General features: G+C 45.6%; 1 protein-coding gene across 1 annotated transcript in view; it reads right to left on the minus strand.

The window, feature by feature from the left end:
• Positions 1-8,517, minus strand: part of LOC104301659 (uncharacterized) — a 12,763-nt gene extending 4,246 nt beyond the window's left edge. Inside the window, exons 1-10 of the mRNA XM_009902071.2 lie at positions 8,410-8,517; positions 6,861-6,975; positions 6,144-6,272; positions 5,788-5,904; positions 4,501-4,619; positions 4,224-4,325; positions 3,397-3,523; positions 2,676-2,877; positions 1,873-2,017; positions 233-418 (exon numbers count right to left, since the gene is read on the minus strand). Coding sequence (XP_009900373.2) covers positions 233-418; positions 1,873-2,017; positions 2,676-2,877; positions 3,397-3,523; positions 4,224-4,325; positions 4,501-4,619; positions 5,788-5,904; positions 6,144-6,272; positions 6,861-6,947 — 1,214 coding nt within the window. The 5' untranslated portion in view covers positions 6,948-6,975; positions 8,410-8,517. The remainder of the gene's footprint in view (positions 1-232; positions 419-1,872; positions 2,018-2,675; positions 2,878-3,396; positions 3,524-4,223; positions 4,326-4,500; positions 4,620-5,787; positions 5,905-6,143; positions 6,273-6,860; positions 6,976-8,409) is intronic.
• Positions 8,518-17,846: the final 9,329 nt, after the last annotated feature.

Here is a 17,846-nt window from a genome sequence, read left to right on the forward strand (position 1 = left end):
AGACTGAGGCAGAGAGCAGTAATGCCTGTCAGAGCCAGATCAGGCCAGGAAAGAGCACCATGTCCTCTGGCATGTACAATCATTCTAATTAAAGTTATAATGTAATCTAATCACATCCTGGCACATGAGTTGAGCAGCCCATCTCTCACAAGAGACTTGCAGCTCTTGAGCTGAACACAAACATCTCGTTCCATTTCCCACCACCTTTAACACAAACTTCCATGCCACTCACCAGTTCCAGAATTGATTTTTGCCAAAGAACGCCCTTGGTTCGTAAGTGTACACTTTCAGGAGTATCTCAATTATATACAAAGCAAGGAAGACCCACTCTGCATAAGAAATATAAGGAGTTTCCTCATCCAGAGCAATGAAGATAGCATTTATTAGAATGATCACATCATAGGTCCAAACAAATCCCCTGCAAGAAGAGGAAGAGAAATCAGTTTGCCACTCAAGAAAGTAAAAGCTACACAGCTATTTCAGGGTTTCTTTGCCACTCAAACATTAGTAAAGGTAGTTTCCTAAATGGCAATCAGCTCTCCTCAGCCTGAGAGTTTAGGGAAGTTTTACTGTAGTGTTTAGCTTTGCCCTCTAAGTCCAACATTAAAGAAACTCAGAGACTGACTGGAACTGAATTTTAAATAATTCAAGCAGCAAGCCTGAACAAATCAGACAAAAGAATTGGGAGAGGTGTTGGGTACACCACACGGGTGTGCTGCAGTTAGAGGGACCTGGACAAGGCGGGAAGTAGGCAGAATCCCACCATATTCAAAGGGAAATGCAAAGTACTGCTCCTAGGGAGGAATGACTTCAGGCACCATCTGTCAAGCAGCATTGTAAAAGATCTGGGATCTTGGTTGACAAGTTGAACATGAGCCAGCAATGCACTCTGGTGGCAAAGAAACCAGACAGCATCCAGGGTTACATCAGGAAGAGTGCTGTGAAGAGGCTGAAGGGATTTTCCATCTATTCAGTACTGGGGATGACATGTTTGGAGTGCTATGTTCACAGGTGGGCTATGCAGTACAAGAGAGACAAACATACTAGAACAGGTGTGGCAAAGGGCCACAGAAACAATGGGATAGTCTAACACACCTCTCCCAGAAAGAGCTGGGATTGTTCAGTCTGGAGGAAAGAAGGGTCAAGGGTGTTCAAGATGTAAAAGTACCTGATGGAAAGGTGTAGAGAAGATGGAGCCAGATTCTTCTCAGTGGTATCCAGTGAAAGCATGAGAGGCAAGGGGCATAAATTTAATTTATTTTTGTTTTAAACTGAGGGTGGTCAAACGCTGAAACAGGTTGCAGAGAGGTTATGGAGTCATACTTGGAGATGCTCATACCCCAGCTACACATTGCCCTGAGTAGCCTACTCTAGCCGACCTTGCTTTGAGCAGGGGGTTACACTACATCTCTAGATGTTCCTTCCAAATTCAGAACTTCAGTAATTTTACAGTTCCAGGAAGCCTCAGTTGTGAAACAGAGTGCTAGTAGATCATAGAACCAGCTTGGTAAGAGGTGATGAAACAGCACAATACAGCTTTGCAGCAGAGACTGCTGAGGTAAGATCACCTTCAAGTGAAGTTCATAGTTTGGTCCTTCAAGAGAGGCCATAAAGCACCTTTTGCTTTCATCGAAAACTATTTACATTCAACACCTATAGAAGATCTGAACAAGTGGGACTGGAAGAGGCAGGGACTCGCCAGGCTAGTTTCTCTGCACTGAAGGTAGGCTAAGAGTGGAGCTGTCCACAGAGTGCTTATAAAACACAATCCCCAAAGCTTGCACTTTCCAGCATGACACCCAGAGGAGCATTTGCTTGCAACACCTCTACTCCACAGCCCGTTGAGTGCTTGCTCCACCAGCAGAGCCTCACCTGTGCCTAACCATGCTGCGCAGGAACCGACTCACCGCCGACTTGTACACCCGAGGCATCCACCGGCCCAGAGGATGGCTGCGGATTTTCAGGGTAATCACCTGGATGTTGAGAAGATCTGCCAGTTGTAAAAAGGACTTCTTGTCTGCAGCAGGAGAGAGCACTGAACATCAGTCTGCTATCATTAGAAGGCAGTATCTGGCAGAAGCAAATCCAAATGCACACAAGCTGCAGCAGTCTGGACTCCCTATCTGTTCACAGCAGCAGGTAACATCCATGCTCAAAATGTTGTCCGCCACAAAACAGTCTCAACTCAGTACTCAAGCAGCTCCTCTGCCCCATTCCTGGGGGACTAGCTCAAGCCATAGGCCAACAACCAAAACAAATCTTTAATGATCAGAATGGGCAGTATCTAGTGTGGAGGCTGACCCATCTCTCCTGGCATCCTGTCTCAAGCAGAAACAGAGTGAGAGACTCCAGAAGACTGTGTGGGAAGCCACATTGCTTGGAGAAATCTAGTAACAGGGGAGGCTTTCCTTGTCCTGTTCTGAGAACAGGAGGTCATATTCTCCATGGAAGGCTCAGCCTAATTTCAAATGGCCATGAAGAGCTGCCCAGAGCATCCATGACACAGGCTACAGTGTGGGCAGAAAGAATATGTTCTTGGGATTTTATGAGCCTAGAGGAAAGCAGGAAGAGGGGCCTGGAGTTTCTCAGGATCCCTTACAGACCACAAGTCCCAGCGCCAAAACCCTCAAAGTTCCTCTCCAGTCCCTTCAGCATAGCAGGGACCCACAGCTCACCTATGAAATTCTTCTGCTCATCATCTGAGATGTGCAGCAGCAGCTCTCGGTGAGAATTACTGATATCAGGAGCCACCAGCTTGACAAGCTGCTTCCACCGGGCTTCTCTAACCACAAACTGTGCTCCTTCCTCTTCCTTCAGGAGGTTGAAGGCTTCTATCATCTTGCGGCGCTTCATGTAAGCAAGCTTACGGATCTCGTTCTGGAGAGCAAGGAGGACAGAATAGTGTCTATACAGAAGAACACTGACAGACAAAATACAGTGTCTAACAGGAAAGTGATAATAAAGACCACAGGGTCTGCATTTCCACAGGTCACAAACGTGTCCACACACGCTTCCCATCCATAAGTGAATACTGCTGAGACTAAGGGTGGAGATTCTCTTTTACACAAATTTAAATGCTTAAGAACCTTATATCCTTGGGAGACCAGTTTCAGGGAAGACCTAGCAGTCTGCTTACTGAGAAAAAGCCAGTCCCCTCATGGAAGCACCCAAGCATTTCCATCTCTTTTGATCACAAGTACCAAACTGGCCTACTCTGTTTGGGTAGAAGCAGCAAGAGTTCTGATTTACTGAAAGCAAAAGAAATAAAGGGGAGGTCTAAGAGCACACAGCATGGTGTAAGTGTGTACAAGTTTTCCAAAGGAAAGGCAGATATTTCCTTGCAGTTTTATAGAACAGCAGCAGTCATTGATCATGATTCATCCCTTCAAATATTACCTTCAGGTGTTTTTTGTAGTTGTTGTATACAACAGCCAGGAAGAGAGACATGAAGATATACGTGTTGACGATGACAAAGGCAATAAAGAACAGGGCATACCACGAGCTGAAGTCAAATGCTGGCATCCTAGAGAAAGGAAAAGAGATTGCTACTTACTGGGCAGAAATATGGAAAGTAAAAGAAACCACAAGAAAAGTCTTCCAGATGGATTTCTCAGTACTGGGTTGGTGAGCCAGGTAATACCCAAGCAAAAAGAATGTGCATGAGTTCAGTTACAGAACTTCTACTAGTTTTCCTTCTAGTCTGTCATGCTCCAGTTGAAGAGATGCAGAAGAGAAAGCACAGAGATTAACCTTCCATCAGCACGGCTAAGTGCAGTCTTGAGTTTATGCCTCACTCATATGATGGTTGTTTCACAGACTTTCACTGCATTCAGATCTCCTCCACTCACTCTAAAACTAGTGTCATTTCTCAGACTAACAGTCTAGGGTCTCTAACATCCTAGTTCTGTTCAGTACATCTCCAGCACACAAACAAATCTGCCATTCCTCCCAGCCCCCTTTGATGGCACTTTCAGAGTGAAAACCCAATATGGGAACCCAGTAATAAAAAATGAGGATGAAAAGTCAGTGTTTTTAATTAATCTTTTATAGAAGTCTTCCTAATTTCAGATTCTGGTTCAGAGCCATCTGCAGAACATGAAAGCCCTGTTGTCACTCTGAAGTACCTTGTTGTGCAAAATAGTATTGTTCTAACCAGAGATCCTGCCACCAGGAGCAGGACACTAGCACTCACAACAGGAAGACTGCAAGCTCAGCATACATACATGACATCAGGACTGTTTGCTGTTGTCACCAGCACATACAGGTCAAAGACAATTTCTAGGTAGTTTCTGAAATACGGCAAGCCTTCTGCTGTCTGGAGATTCCTAGATGGAAAACGACAACCTGAAGTTAAGCACAGAGGTCACATGTACCACCTCAGTACTGCACATATCAGCAGTTCTTGCATTCACTAGTAATCATTTGGAGTTGCCAGATTCCCTCTTGCACCAATGTACCACATGCTTCCCACCCAGCTCTGACCAAAAGAAGTATTCACACCTCTCACCAAACAGCTTCAAGGCCATGAGAGAGAACATGAGGAGGCTAAACATGAAGAGCAAGAAGACATAGGTGATCTCTGGCAGTGTGTTGCGGATGCTGCGGAAAGCTCTCCGAATCTGCCAGGGAGAAGGGAGTAATTTTTAGAGTCAAGCGATACCTGTTTTTCCCCTCACCATTCCATTTATATTGACACCTACACAGGGAACAGGTGGAGTGGGACAGGATTCCACAGAATCACAGAATCAACCAGGTTGGAAAAGACCTGAGAGATCATTAAGTCCAACCTATTACCTATTACCTCCTGACAACTAAACCGGGGCTCCAAGTGCCACATCCAATCCTTTCTTGAACACCTTCCATCACCCAGAAGGAGAGATTCTGACCCAGATGTGGCAACTCTATTCTGCAAGAGTAGGCAGCCTTTCCTCCTCATTCCTCAGAAGAGATGCTAGAAGGAGATCCTATTCATAGGCCATCATGAACTCAGATAGCCAAGGGACAGCAGGCCCTGTGGCACTGCTGAGATATTCTTGTGGCAGGAGACCAATCAGGAACAGAAGCCTATCACACCAGGCCACAAAACACATGCTCTGATCCTGCTCCCTCCCTCCCCCAGTCCTCCACATGGCAGTAGTTTATTCATTCACCAGTCAGGACCAGAATGGTCTGGGGCAGCAGGGCAAAGATCTCCCCACAACAAGAGGAACCAGAGTCCAAACTGCCCATCTAGACTGAGAGTTCAGCTTCTGAGAACAGCATGACACTTGTCATTGTCTGCCTCAGAGATTTCCAGAAATAAAAAACTGGTCTTTTGACCCAAGGAGAAGTTTTCTCATCTGTACTACTGCTCATGTGCTCACCTTCTGAAGGCAGCATTTAACTCTGCTTACAGAGGCAGCTCCTCTACACAGGTCAAGCAAATCACAGACCTTACAAGACTGCCCTGTAGTCTTAACTTTTTTAAGTCTGACCTTTCCTAAATCATCACCACACCATGTTTGGTGAGAAGCTCTAGTTCCAGTCTCAAGAGCCCCCAGGGTTCTGGACAACAATAACCCAGCCCACAGGTACAGGGAGTAATCCTTTAGTACTTTGCACAGAGTCCAGGTAGCACCAGTTCTCGCCATCTCAAATTCTTGCTTCATGCTACCTCTGAGAGGAGCCTTCACTTACAGGAGCCTAAAAATCTGCCATTTCTGCACAAACCCCTTTCTTTCAGAGGCATGAGGGTGTCCATAAAAGGGACCTTGCACAAGTGTACATCCCACCGGATCTCTTCCTTACCTGGCGACTCTCTGCAAAGTTGATCAAGAAGATCGGCCTCACAATTCTTGACCACCGAACACTCTTCATATTGTATATCCTGAGGACCCCATATATGGCCAAGTCGGTTAGGGATAACTGCAGAAGAAAGAAGGGTAATTCCCAGAAGCAATGTTGGGAACATGTCTGGATGATGAAGATAATAGGGTTAGCTGATGAAAGACAGATGCACACACAGGTGTGTGAGAACAGGCCCAACTGCTGGTTTATTAGGCCATGGCTCTTGCAGAGCCCTTTTACATCAGATCTACATTGCTAGGAAAGCAACAGAAGGAAAAGCCACCTCCACCTTGGAGGCTACCTTAGACCAAACTCACCAGAATCGCAGCCATGATGCAGATGTTTTTGGTATCCTTCCAGAACACGCTGCGATGGGTGACTTTTGCAAAATGAGTTAGTCGGCCAAAGAACACCAGAAGGCACAACACCTCGACCACAGAAGTGACCTGCAGACAGAGAAGGGGCAGAAGTCACGACAGCCAAGAACAGTGCTAGCCTTCTGCACAGGAGAGGGTGTTCAGGCACAGAAAGACTAGGCAGAGCCAGTAGCAAAGATTTTCCAGTTGGTTGTGTTGTTGTCTGTTTTACAGGCTCACAAATCTGGCACTGGCAGTTGCAGGTTTCTTTCTGTTAAATTCCCCACCAGTAAATCTGTGTTTACTTAGGATTCAAGGAGAACATTGCTTGCAAGTACACCAGTGGTTAAACAAATAAAGCCTAAAGAGAAGATAGTACTGGCTCTGCTTCTGCTTTCAGCCACACAGAAGCCTGGAATTGTTCTCCAAGATACAATATGACTTTGTCCACAACCACATCAGCTATTCCTGATGGCCACGATGGATCCATTAGTCCTTGTGCTCCAGCTCCTATGGCCTTTTTTGTCCCCATTTCAGTAGACCAAAGATATCAACAGAAACACCAGCATCAAATATTTCCCAGGGCATTTGACAAGTACTTTCAAGCAAGAAATCCTTGGCTGTTCTACCCAGTAATGCAATACTAATTGTACTGCTACACCTACACCCAAAACTTACCAGGAAGGGGAGAGGATACACAGCAGGTTCTTCAAACATTGCAAGGGACAGGTTGAGGAAGATGAAAAAGTAGGTGGCTGTTCGCATAGTCCAGTGATTATAGAGACGATAAAGCCTGTAAAAAGAAGGCAGTGGCACCATACATAATGGGTTCAAAACACACCTTGGAAGAACACACACTGTCCCCATCATGGAAGAAAAACAGTAACAGCAGTGTAACTTTTGAGAGCCAGGGATTTAGCAATTGGTTTCCTGGCCCTTTTTTATGGCCTCACAGCTGACTCAGAAAAAAAGCCCAGGAAGGAGGAACATAGTTGTTCTTCAGTTCAGTTTGAGACTGCAGCATACAGATCTGGTAAAGCTATTTCCTTTTTGCAAAAAGTTCATTCCCTGAGTATGGACTCCTGCTAAGCTCAGGCATCCACATGATACACAAACTAAGTCTGACATGTAATCTAATAATCTTTCTTTGCAGGTTAAAAAGCAAAAAGATAAGTCACCAGGAAAGATGTATGGAACTGCACAGTCAACCGTTTTAGAGCTTTAAGCATTATCCAGTTCTAAGCCTCCCAAAGGAGGTTTCACGTGATGGCAAGTAGAATAGAATAGAATTAACCACAGTAGACACAGTTCATTAGGTAGATGCAGAGCAGATCTACAATGCAGATAGTTCCTTTGCCAATAAAAAAAGGTGCCAACAGTCATCCCATCTGCCAAATAACCACCTGCATAAAGGCTACAGGTCAGAGGACACAGATGACAAGCTATTATACCCTTAGTAACACCACCAAAACACAATCGTATAAAACCTGCTCAGTTCTACTATTTGGACTAAGCATACCAGGGCAGGACATGAGTTTTTTTCATCCTCCTAAGGTTTACTCCTGGAAATAGCTTGTCTAAAGCAATCCCAACCCAAGGTAAAAGTCACCTCTGAAGCTGCTTGGCCTCTTACCATCAGCTAAAAGCTAAGACTGGGAAAACAGTTTTAAAGTTAAGTGAAATTCCCCAAGTCATCACTAATTAACATAAACTTTTAACTACCTCTAGCAGCTACTGGCCTTTCTGAAACACACCTGAGGCACCATACTTTGATTAGCTCAAATCTTGGTAGGTGGTGGGTTGGTGTCACCCACTGTCAAATCAACCAGTAACAGCTGTGACTACCTGACACAGAGCTGTTATCCCAACCATGCAGCTCCCACCACTAAAATCCTTCTATTTAAACCCAGCACAGTCACACTCCAGAACTTCCTTCCATACATGCAAGGGCTACACCAAGCTTCCCATACTCCTCCTTCCCACAGAGGGCTACAGCTTGAGCCTTAACAGATTCTAACTATTTTTGCACCCACAAAAAGACAAGATTTTATCTTCTTTCCCATCCCAGACATACAGAAGCACAGAACCACAGAACCCCAACTTCAATCCAGCTCTTGGCCCCTCACCCTCCCTTCTCAGCACCCAGCTGGAGAACTCGAGTGCCTCAGCCCTTTGGACACAGTACTCCCCAAATGTGATGTGTTTAAGGGGACGCCGACCTCCTTACCTGACTGCCTCCGGAGAGGTCTTGAAAGGAATATTTCTGTTGTACTGCGCATCAGAGACAAACGCTGCTGCAAGGAGAAGATCCTGTGGGAAGGAAAACAACACAGAAAGCTGGTCGGTGGGTACGGGGACCTGAAAAAAAACACCTCGGGCAAAGGCTCAAAGGAGATCCTTTTCACCCCAGGGTACACTACAGATGCGAGAAGCGGTACAAGGGATGCCGCAGCTTGCCACATCCGCATCCCTCCTTTGCTAGCGGGAACCCAGCACCCTCCTGGGGGAAACCTCCTCGCTCCCGGGCGGAACTCAATCCGCTACCTCAGAGACTGCCTCCGCCATGGCTCGAGGAGACGTTTCGCCTGCCCGGTCCCGCCGTCTTTAACAGGGCCCGCCCCCGCCCCGGCGGAAGGGGTGGGCAGGCGGCTCCGAGCCCGGCCACCAGAGCTGCGGGCGGGGATGGGTCCGGAGGCGCTGCGGCCGCGGGCTGTAAGATGGGCGCTGCTGGCCGCCTTTGCGGCCGGGGTACTGGTGGGCTGGCAGGCGAACAGTGCCCGCCGCCGGTTCCTCCGCAGGCGCCAGCGCTGGCTCCAGCGCCGGCTCGCCGCCACCAAAGAGAAGCTGGAGGCGGCCTGAGCCCGAAGGACACGTCGGTGCGTCCCTGCTTTTGGAAGCCGATCTCGCCCTCCGAGCGTGTTTAGGGAGGTCAGCACGACTCTCTGGTTCTCTTCTCCAGCAGTTTAGCCTCGGCGGACGCTGCGGGAGCAGGAGCAGATTATCCTGCGATGCCGTTGGAGCCACGTTTGAAATCGACTGGTGAAAATGGCGTGGGAACGCTGCTGGAAAAGGACAGCACCTATTGAATCCCAGGGCCTTCAGAAATCAAGATCCTGAACTGTACCGGTCTGACCTGACAGAACCTGTGGATATAGGAATGATGACAGCAGATGAATTTCTGTATTTCCGGGGTTTGTGTTTGTGCTACACCTCATCGCTGCTGTGCTCTGGACAAGAAATGCTGCTTCTACATTAAACTATCAAAAATCACGGTGTGATGTTCCTAGATGTATTTATTTCTCCGACGGCTGAAAACACACCTTAGGGGCACTTGCAATGAGTGACAAAATCTCATTATGTAGTGAAAAGAACCCCGTGGGGTCAAATCAGTGGTGATGGCTGTGTATGTTGGTGGCATGAGTGAGCAAATTAAACGAAGAGTGCTTGTGGCTGTGAATTTCTTGTGCTTTGGACACGGAATTGTGGAACTGTAATGCTTTCTTTCTTCCCTCCCACTGCTAGCCAATTTCAGGGAGTATTTACTGGGGTCTGAGAGAACGGGCTGCTACTGCTTTGCACTGGAGAATTTACTGCCGTAGGAACAAGGTTTCAGACCCTTGAAAGTTCCTTCAACACAAACACCAGGACCCTTGGAGTTCCTTCAATACAAACACTAGGACGTGCAGTATCGAGTGTGTGTTCTGCTGTGTTCAGCAGAACGGCTATTAACCAGAGCATGTGCTTCAAACCACATCTTGGACCAAGCTGTACTCATTTTACCAGTGAAGTGCTGATACCTTTTCACAGTGTGTCTTTTGGCGTTTTTAGCATCAAGACTGGCAGAAATGGGGGTTCTGTACACCATGGCCTAATCTGCATTTGTGGAGGCAGGGGGAACGATTCAGTGCTGGGTTAACAGATGGACTTTATGTTCATAAACATCTCTCCTAACTGAAGCGATTCTATGATTACTTGTAAGTGTGAAGTGTGCACTCAATACAAATTTTCCAAACAATCCAGCAGCTAATGTACCTCAGCCTTACTTGATTTAGAGAAGGACAAGAAATTCAGTAAGTTTCACATATTATGCTTTTATTACAGTGCTGGACATGGGGGTCTTTCCCAAAGCCTGTGTACCTGTTGAGGATTGGCTTAGGGAAAAAGGACATGGGTCCCAGGAACCTCTGTGCAATTTAGGCCTTGAAGGGCTTTCTGTTGAAAATATAGCAATGGAGTAGGAGTTGTGGAAAAGTGCTGATTGCCTGGTATGCTAAGGTCAAGCTGCCCCTGAGAAGAGACAACCAAGATAAGGAGGAGGCGAGATCTGGGAAGAAGAGCAATTAGACTGAGTAGAAAAAAACACAGAGTAGTGAAATAACGGTGTAACCTTTTAGAGATAAACCAATAGTATGTGGTAAATTAGAATAGAATTAACTATGTATAAGGCTATAAATAATGAAGCGGGGAACAATAAAGTTGGATGATTTCTATCACTCATATTGAGTCTTGAGTCTTGTCGTCCTTGTCTCCGTTCCCATCAAGTACCGACAGAGGTTTCAGGACATGCTTACGTGCGAAAAGTTATCTATCTAAACTGACAGACATATGCTGATATTTCACAGAAAGTCACAGGTCCTGTTTGGACTTCCTTTCTTCAAGGTCCATCTGCCCCTTCCTGTGTTCCAGCCAATTATAATAAGGGGAGTTCATCAGTTTTGTCATTTAATTAAATCTGGTATCTCTTTATCAACTTTGCTGTCTTGTTAAACTTGCTAATTTTTTAAAAAGGATTTTCCGCTCATCAACTCCAAGGATTTTCTACTTGTCAGTTCCCCCCTTTCTTACACCCAGTAGTTTATTCCTATACTATATTTTCTTAAAATAATTTCCTGTTTGCAGCTCATACCTGAGTTTATAGTTTTTATACTTCCGGTATGATTCCACGCCACTTTTTCCTGTACACATGACTATCTTAATCAGAACGAATATTAATGCTATTAATATGACAATCATTACAGTTCTTACCAACAACTGTTTAAGCCAGAAAATGTTGGGCATCCATGAGGTTAATTCTTCCCAGAGGTTTGAAAGTCCATATGATGTATCATCCTTGCTCACCTCATAGAATAGAATAGAATACATAGAATAAACCAGGTTGGAAGAGACCTTCAAGATCATTGTGTCCAACCCATCAACCAATCCAACACCACCCAAACATCTAACCCACGGCACCAAGCACCCCATCAAGTCTTCTCCTGAAAACCTCCAATGATGGCGACTCCACCACCTCCCTGGGAAGCCCATTCCAATGTGCAATCTCTCTTTCTGTATAGAACTTTTTCCTAACATCCAGCCTGAACCTCCCCTGGCGCAGCCTGAGACTGTGTCCTCTTGTTCTGGTACTGGTCGCCTGGGAGAAGAGACCAACATCCGTCTGTCTACAACCTCCCTTCAGGTAGTTGTAGAGAGTAATAAGGTCACCCCTGAGTCTCCTCTTCTCCAGGCTAAGCAACCCCAGCTCCCTCAGCCTCTCCTTGTAGGGCTTATGCTCCAAACCCCTCACCAACTTTGTTGCCCTTCTCTGGACTCGTTCCAGCAAGTCAACTCCTTCCTAAACTGAGGGGCCCAGAACTGGACACAGTACTCGAGGTGCGGCCTAACCAGTGCAGTGTATAGGGGCAGAATGACCTCCCTGCTCCTGCTGGCCACACTGTTCCTGATGCAGGCCAGGATGCCATTGGCCCTCTTAGCTGCCTGGGCACACTGCAGGCTCATGTTCAGTCCACCGTCAACTTCCCCTCGTTCCCGTATTTTTTGTACATTAGTTTTAATTTGTCCTGACTTACCTATATAAGTGCAACAAGAGCTGTTAATCAAGGTACACATCCCTCCCATTTGAGCTGTAATAATACCCAAAGCCAGCCTATTTCGGATTGACACACCACTTGCAGACTTGACTTCTTCCTGTAGATTCTGCACCACATCAGCTACTGAGGTAGCAATGATTTCCATTGTAGCTGATATCAGCTTTTTCAAGTTGCGCAACATCCAATGCAGGGATCAATGCTCGAACAAAACTATGATATCCAGTATTGTATCTAACAAGGGGATTTGCTGTTCTTTGATATCTTCTCCAAAGAGTTCTCCAATATCCTCTAGTCAGGATCTTATTATGGACAGTGATTTGTGGGGTTAAGTAGCCTGCAGTGCAAACTACTGTCCACTTTAGGGGTAAGCTTTTTCTGGTATAGCCATCCCCACATAACCACCAATATCCATAAGGTAGTAAGCAACTAGTTTGACTAACAGGGCTACATCAGCCCTATGACATCCAGCCTGTTTGCCTTAGAAGAGGTGAAGTCAGTTCCCTGAACCCATGGGTTGTCACCTGAGGGTTCTCCAGAAAAGTAATTCCAACTGCAGTCTAACCTGTTAGATTTCACCATCCTACCTTATTTTCACAGTATAACACTACACTTGATCTTAGCCAAAAGGCTATTTTCACTACTTTCATTACTTTCCACAAAAAGGGTTTGTGAAGAATCCACAATTAATAAGTAAAACTTTGGACCCAGGCTCTCTGAATCATCTTTCCCATGTTGACAATTTTGGAAACCACTATCAGAGGTAGTCATCCAGACTAGTGGCCCCCATGTCCAATTCATTGAAGCTACCCCAAATACCGGGGTCTTCATTTGGCCTCGGGGAAGTTTGGTGCATATCGAACAGTTAGAAAGATTAGTTTGCAAAGCCAATTCTTGAGTAACATTTAAATACATATTTCCTTTCCATCTCTCAATAGTACTAAGCAACAAACATGCCACAATTATCGATACAGCTTGAGCTTTAGGGGTCCCTGTGATTCAAGTTTCCATTCTGTCTTGGTCCAGAGAGGGAAAGAGATTCAGTTCTTTTGAATATTCCCGTGTTATGAAATTAGAGGCACAAACAAGGCCAAAATATCAACAGCAAGGCTATTTATTAACAGAATAAAGTGGATGGATCAGAAGGGGAGAGAGGTAAAAAACAGTGAGAGAGAGAGTGAGAGAGAGAAGAGGGAAAGAGAAGAGGAAAGGAATTATATTACCACACCCCTCACCCCCCAAGATGGTTTGGGTCTGTGGGGGAAGGCTGCTGCAGCTTTGGAAGGGAAGAGATGTTGGGTCTGCAGAGGAAGGGTGCTGCAGCTTTGGTGTGGAGGAGGTGTTGACCTTGTTGGCTGTGCTGTCCTCTGAGCAGCCTCTTCAACTCTGTGAGTTGTAGCAGGCGGAACTTAGGACACAGAGAGAGGGTTCCTCTTGGTCTGCTTCTTCCAGGCTACATGGTGATGTCTCTGTCATTTTTCTCTCCTGGTATTCTCTCCATTTTTCTTCCCAGCAGCATTGCCCCGGGCTTTTCCTTCTCTCGTGTTTTTCTTCTCAGCAGCATTGTCCAGGTCTTTTCCTTCCCCTGAGCCAGTAGTTGGTCAGATCTTTCATACAGTTTTTTAGGTATGTATATTCCAGAGAGTATCAATAGCAGTGGCCTCTGCCCATTATTCCCAGGGCATCTGCAGTCTGGTGAGCAATCTTTAACTATGCACCTTCCAGAGAGTCGTTATCCAGTGACAACTGCCCAATACACATCAGCTTTGTCTGGGAAAGCAGCAAAGGTGATTTTATCTTTGTTGAGTCACATCAAGAAAGACAAAATTTAGTCTCTCACACATTCTCTTGATGAAGTCTTCTTGACTCAGGTGTGGTGGATCCAGGCAGCATGTTCCTTGATTTTAATGGCTGTGAAGGATGTCAGTAACACCCATTATGGTCCAGTCCACTTGGGCTCCAGAGTGTTCTCTGAAAGAGATCTGACATAGGCATAGTCTCCAGGTTCCACATCATGGACTAGTCTAACCCTCTCACATGGGTTCCAATCACCTGTTTGTTAACAATACTCAGGTTCTTATAAATCTGCTGAACATACTTGTTCAACATTTCTTCTCTGAATTGCCCTGGTTCAGAAGAGCCCATAGTTCCTACTACATAAGGTCTCCCAAACAGGATTTCAAATGGGCTCAACCCTTCCTTTGTCCTTTGCTTAGTCTGAATTCACAACAGGGCAACTGGCAATGCTTGTGGCCAAGGAAGGTTTGCTTCCTGCCCGATTTTTACTATCTGATTTTTGATTAAATGGTTAATTTTCTTCACTTGCCCACTCGAATGTGGATTATAGGGGGTGTGGAGTTGCCAATTAATCCCTAAGATTTTACTTACTTGTTGTACCACCTTTGCCACAAAATGAGGTCCTCTGAGGAGATAGCAGCAGGTACCCCATAACGAGGTATTATGTCTTGTAACACTGTTTTAGTAACCTCCCATGCTTTGTTTGTGTGACAGGGAAATGATTCCCACCAACCAGAGAAGGTGTCAGTGTGTACCAACAGGTACCTGTATCCCCCCTTTCTTGGGAGCTCAGTGAAATCGAGTTGCCATTGGTGTCCTGGATAATTTCCTTTGCTAATCTGTCCCAACCTAACTCCTCTCCTTACCTTGGGATTAGCCTTAAGACACACCTCACATTGCCAGGTTACCTGTTCTACTGTGCTGTATAACTTTCGTGCTATACACTCCTGAACCAATTTTCAATACAGGGCTTCTGTTCTCCAATCAGTCTTTGCATGTTTCATCTGAACAAAAGTCCAAAGAAGGTTAGTAGGTATGATTAACTTCCATCTGGTGTTCTGACCCATACCTTACCTATCCTAATCCCTAAGACGTCTTTGATTAATTTCTGATCCTCTGTGCTATACACAGGGTCTGGCTCTTTTTGCTCATTTGACAGTTTACCATCTGGGATCAAAACAGTCACCTACCTCCCTTCCTTGGCCATCCTTTTATCTGTTTAATTTGCTAATCAATTGACTCATTCTTGACTGGTATTCCCTTTTTGGTGTGCTTTGCAGTGCATTATGGCTACCTTACTTGGCTCTTGCACTGCTGCCAGCAGCCTCAGTATTTCTTCTGCATGTTTAATACCTTTTCCTTGAGATGACAACAGTCCCCTTTCTTTCCAAATGGCTCCATGGGCATGTACCACCCCAAAGGCATACTTGGAGTCAGTCCATATGGTTGCACATTTCCCTTGGGAAAGCTCAAGGGCTCTTAGTGCTATAATCTCTGCCTTTTGAACAGAGGTGTTACTTGGCAGGGCTTCTGCCTTGATTATCTCTTCTCCTGTAGTTACAGCATACCCAGCTTTTCTTTCTCCCTGGATCACAAAACTGCTTCCTTTGGTGTACCAGTTATGGTCTGACATTTCCAGGGGTCCTTCCTTCAGGTCAGGTCTGCTGGAGTAAGTGGCCTCAATTGTTTCCAAACAATTGTGGATAACTGGTTCTTCATCACCTCTCTGGAGGAAAGAGGCTGGATTGACAACATTAGTAACTTTGATTTCTACATCATCCTGTTGTGGAGACAGGCTTGGTTTCTAGAACAGCAGAGACGGTATGTGATACTAGGACTGTGATCTTCTGTCTCACTGTGATATTGTGAGACTCTTTAGTCTCCCTACTTTCCTGCAATGCTGCTACCAACATCCTCTTTTCCTTCCTCATATTCTCTTCTTCCCTATTAGAGAATACCCTCCATGCTACATCCAAAAGTGCCTCTAAATCCCTTCCCTGTGGGGCTGGCAACTTTTGCAACTTCTTGCTGATATCACCAGCAGATTGCTCAATGAATAGTGATAACAGTTGTTGTGTACCTACTTCTGATCCAGGGTCAAGAGAGGTGTTTTTCCTCATGACTTCCCTCAGTTTATCTAGGAATTCTGAGGGTGAGTCACCAGGCCCTTGTCTGACTGAGTATAATACAGACCAGTTGATTGCTTTCGGAATGGCTTTTTCCATTCCCCTGGCTACAAATTCCCAGTATTCTTCCAGTCCAGTTCTTCACAGGGCATCATTGGTATTCCATCCTGGATTTTGGAGTGGAAATACATCCCCTGTGTTTGCTTCCCCTCCCTGGTTTTGAATTATTTCTGTTGCCAGTTCCAATCCATGTTTTTCAATTAATTGTTTTTCTGTTTCAGTCATTTGTTCTAATAACAACTGGATATCATCCCAGTCTGGATTATGCTGCCTGATCACGAATCAAAAAGAAGTAGCTGTCCCTATAGGGTCATTACAATAATTTCTAGGCTTTTTTCTCCAGCTATCCAAATCCTGACTTGTAAAGGGCACCTTAATCCAGACTGGGTCACCCTCTGGCCCTACCTCTTGTCGCAGAAGAGCCTGAATGGGTATCTGGGGAGCCCAGGCAGCCACTTGCTGTCCTCAGGTCCTTCTTGCCACTGGGCTTCCCAAAGCATGAGTCGTAAAACTGACTCCAGCACCACTATCAGAATCACTATCTGCTGCTCCCAGAACTTTTTATGTTATTTCCTGGACCCGCTGTCACTACCCTTTGCAATTTTCCTGGAGAGCGATAAAATTCAGGCAGGTCTTTTGGTTCCTCAGGTTTAAGACCTCTCTGCCCTACGCTACACACAGAACAACACCTTTTCAAGCATGCCTGCCTCTTGTTCTTGGCTTTGTTTTCCTTTTCAAGGGCTAGACCCATTGGATCTGAGGGAGCTCCAATACCACAGTCCCTTTGATGATCAGGATGTTCTCGGAGATAGAAAAACATATCAGCATATATTGACTCATCCCATTTTTTCCCCCTTCTTAAAAACAGCATCAGTTACAATAAAGTTTCATACTCCAAACTCCCATTTACCATCCATTTTTCTCCATTGTCTAATTTATATAATGGCCACCACCGGGTACAGAATTTAATTAGAGTCTTTTGGTTTGTTGATCCTCTTGGAGGGCCTCCAATTTGCTCCCAGTGGGCAAGTATACAACCAAGTGGGGTATGTCTTGGTATCTCACTACTTTGTCTCCCCCCCATTTTACACAATACAACACAGTACTGCATTCTTACAATACACAGAACACACAACTAATACAATTACAATCATAATGACTGGTCCTAAATATACAATTATTGGCCACACTCCCATTCACAATTTTTGTTTTGTCCATTTCTGGCCGTGCTCTTTGCAGAGAAACTGTGATACTGTGAAACAGACTGCAGCTCAGGACTCCCACTCACTCAGTAGATTTTTCGGCATCTCAATCGCACACACACTCAGCCACACATTCAAAACATAGACAATGTTTCTAATATTTTAAGTTCTTTAGGAACCCCCCTGGCCCCATACATACTTAAAATATAAACAATGCTTATAGTTCCCTTCAGGACCCCCCTGGTCCTGACCCAAGAGCTCCTTTACCTAGAGGTGGCAATAAATGCCTTCCTCCTGCGTAGGGCATCCCCTCACGGCTCACGGAGTTACCCCTTTTATAAAAGCAATACCTTCTCTTTGCCAGCAGTCTTGTCTGTCCCTGCGGTGATCTGATGAGTTGGGGAGCTCCCCTCGGGAATATCTCGGGGGGTGTCCTGTGAGGTCCTGTTCCTCAGCAGGTCCTGCAGCCGAACACAGTTCTGCCTGGCTCGCCAAAATGATTTAGACAAGGAGGAGAAACTCGGTAAGCTTCACGGATCATGCTTTTATCACAGCGCCGGACACGGGATCTTTCCCAAAGCCTGTGTACCGACAGCAGTTTCAGGACATGTTTAT

Source organism: Dryobates pubescens, chromosome 3, assembly GCF_014839835.1.
Source record: "Dryobates pubescens isolate bDryPub1 chromosome 3, bDryPub1.pri, whole genome shotgun sequence".
In the NCBI taxonomy this organism is placed as follows: domain Eukaryota; kingdom Metazoa; phylum Chordata; class Aves; order Piciformes; family Picidae; genus Dryobates; species Dryobates pubescens.